Source organism: Vigna unguiculata, chromosome 2 (genome assembly GCF_004118075.2).
Source record: "Vigna unguiculata cultivar IT97K-499-35 chromosome 2, ASM411807v1, whole genome shotgun sequence".
NCBI lineage: Eukaryota > Viridiplantae > Streptophyta > Magnoliopsida > Fabales > Fabaceae > Vigna > Vigna unguiculata.
Window position 1 is genome coordinate 18,714,181 of NC_040280.1, and position 2,488 is coordinate 18,716,668.

Genomic DNA, 2,488 nt, shown 5'->3' on the forward strand with positions numbered 1-2,488 from the left:
TTGACTTTAATGTTGGAACATCTTTAACATGTATCATCGTTCAGTTGACAAACAAAAATGACGAACGGTGAACCATTAACTTAAAAGATCAACAAAGTATTTTAGTAGACATTCTAACCTACACCCGAAACAGCAATAATAATAATAATAATAATAAAATTATTATTATTATTATTATTATTATTATTATATCTCTTTTCTCTTCTTAGTATATTGATTTCCTTTTTCGAATATTACAGGGAGAAAAATATAATTATTTTCTTATTATCGAAAATTTAGCTAAGATTGAGCAAGTATATCGGCAAGCTTGAGAAGAAAAAGGCGTGGTTGAGACCCACAAAGCTATAACAACCTAAGAATTTGCAATACTTACACGTGTCAATCTATAATGAACAACCTTTTTTGGCATTTGTTGTATGAATCCTTGGTAATAATGTTGGGAATTATTTCTGTCTCTTCTCTTCTTCCCCTTCCCACGATTATTCCATAACCAGCATTGCTTGAAAGCTAGCCAAAACAAAAATGGCAAGCGAACCTCAAAATTCAGATCTTACATTCCCACCAGCAGATGTTGTGGGAGAACTTCATCCTGAGATAAACACAAATGTTCAGGTTGATCCTTCATCTTCTGAGATGGCAGCCTACAAGGAAAAGAAGGTACATTTCATCATTTTCATATACAATGGATCATCACCTATGATCAACATGCTATTGGAATATCTTTTTTTATTTTTGGTTAAATATATATTTTTATCTCTAAATTATTGTAAAAAATTGTATTTCGTTTCTAAACTAAATTATAAAATATTTGTTCATGTATTTTGTGAAAGTCAAGTCATCCTTTCAAAACAAAACATATTGAGTATTTGTCATGTGACAAACGGAATCTCATAATAAATTAAAATATAGCTTCTACATGTCGTTTGTTAAGAATGATGTTTTCATTGATGATTAAATATTTTATAATTTAGTTTAAGAACTAAACATATTTTTATACAACAATCTGAATGCCAAAAATATATTTAACTTTTTTTTCTTTTAGTTTTCTTAATCATATCATGTCATTGCTTGATTGATTTCAGACACAAAAGGAGGCCAAACAAGAGAAACATGACAGAGAAAAGAAGGATGCACTACGAACAGTAAAATCAGCAATTATAATTTCTGGTATAATTGTGGCTTTGGCAGGAGCTGCATTTGCTATAGCCAAGAAATTAAGGGAGAAATGACCCCAACCTTCTCAAGAGATATAGAAGATTTAAAGAGATTTATCAGTTTTAGGGTTATTTTAGGTCTTCCCATTTCTTCATATGAATTAGTTCCGATCATTTTTCTGATTTTTGGGTTCAAATAAGTCCTACACCCTATATAATATTATTCATAACATGATATCACATACATGATTTTTACATTGTACCTTGATGATTGACATCTAAGTTCAAGTTATACAAGTTTACATTTTTTTTTTCTATTTCTTATTCTTTCTTTCTTTTTGTTATGGTAACCCATCACTTTATATATTAGCTGTTTTGAGTAAATGTAGTATTTAATCATCAAATTTGTCTCACACTACAATATTATATAAATATTATATATAAGTAGGAGTGACAATGAGTTAGTTCATAGACATGCAAGTTCAGTCTACTAAAATTTAGTGGATTGAGAGTTTTTAACTTGCCAGCTTATTTTGGCATGTCTTTTCTAACTTGCTAAATTTGCATATTAGAGTAAATTGGTATGTTTTTTGTAAATTAAAAATTAAAATAAAAAATAATTTTAAAGATTAAATTTTTTATATTATATTACTTTAAAATGTAAATATATGATAGTATTATAATTTAAATCATTAATATTTATAAATTAAGTTTTAATTATCGATTATAATAGAATTATTTAACATGTCGAACTAAATCATAAGAGAGGAGATTATCCATTTCATCATACATACATACATATAATAATATAAAAGTGTCCCATAGGTATAACATAAATATAAATATAATTTTTACAAATTATTTGAGTTAGATTTATGTTATTACCGTCTATACTTGCACTTTTTAACAATATATCAACATATATTATATTTTTGTGAAGGTAAAAGTAATTTTTAATAACAAATATTGTGTTAACACGTGACTTATAACTTATATGTGAAAAAGGATTTTTGAAATACAAAAATTAATCTCACTAAATATACCTTTGAGTAATTCCATCCATAGTAAATAATTTGATTTTACAAGTGATTAAGAGTAAATGAGTATAATTATATATAATTATCAGTCATTAAAGAGTTATGAGGGTGTCTAAATGATTCCTTAAGGATCCTAATTATTAGCATTGCTTGTCATAAAGAGACTATTGTTCATTCTTTCACCTCAATAAAAGTATAAAATTCATGCACTTAGATGAAAGATAAAACTAATTATATCACCTTTTGAATAATTTGATTTTATAAGTGATTAAGAGTAAATGAGCATAATTATAATTA

At 26.4% G+C, this 2,488-nt stretch overlaps 1 protein-coding gene across 1 annotated transcript; it reads left to right on the forward strand.

The window, feature by feature from the left end:
* Window positions 1-475: 475 nt before the first annotated feature.
* Window positions 476-1,389, forward strand: LOC114169163. The gene is made up of 2 exons (XM_028054205.1): window positions 476-657; window positions 1,083-1,389. Exons 1-2 carry the CDS (start codon window positions 523-525, stop codon window positions 1,227-1,229), a joined length of 282 nt encoding a protein of 93 aa, XP_027910006.1. The 5' UTR covers window positions 476-522; the 3' UTR covers window positions 1,230-1,389.
* Window positions 1,390-2,488: the final 1,099 nt, after the last annotated feature.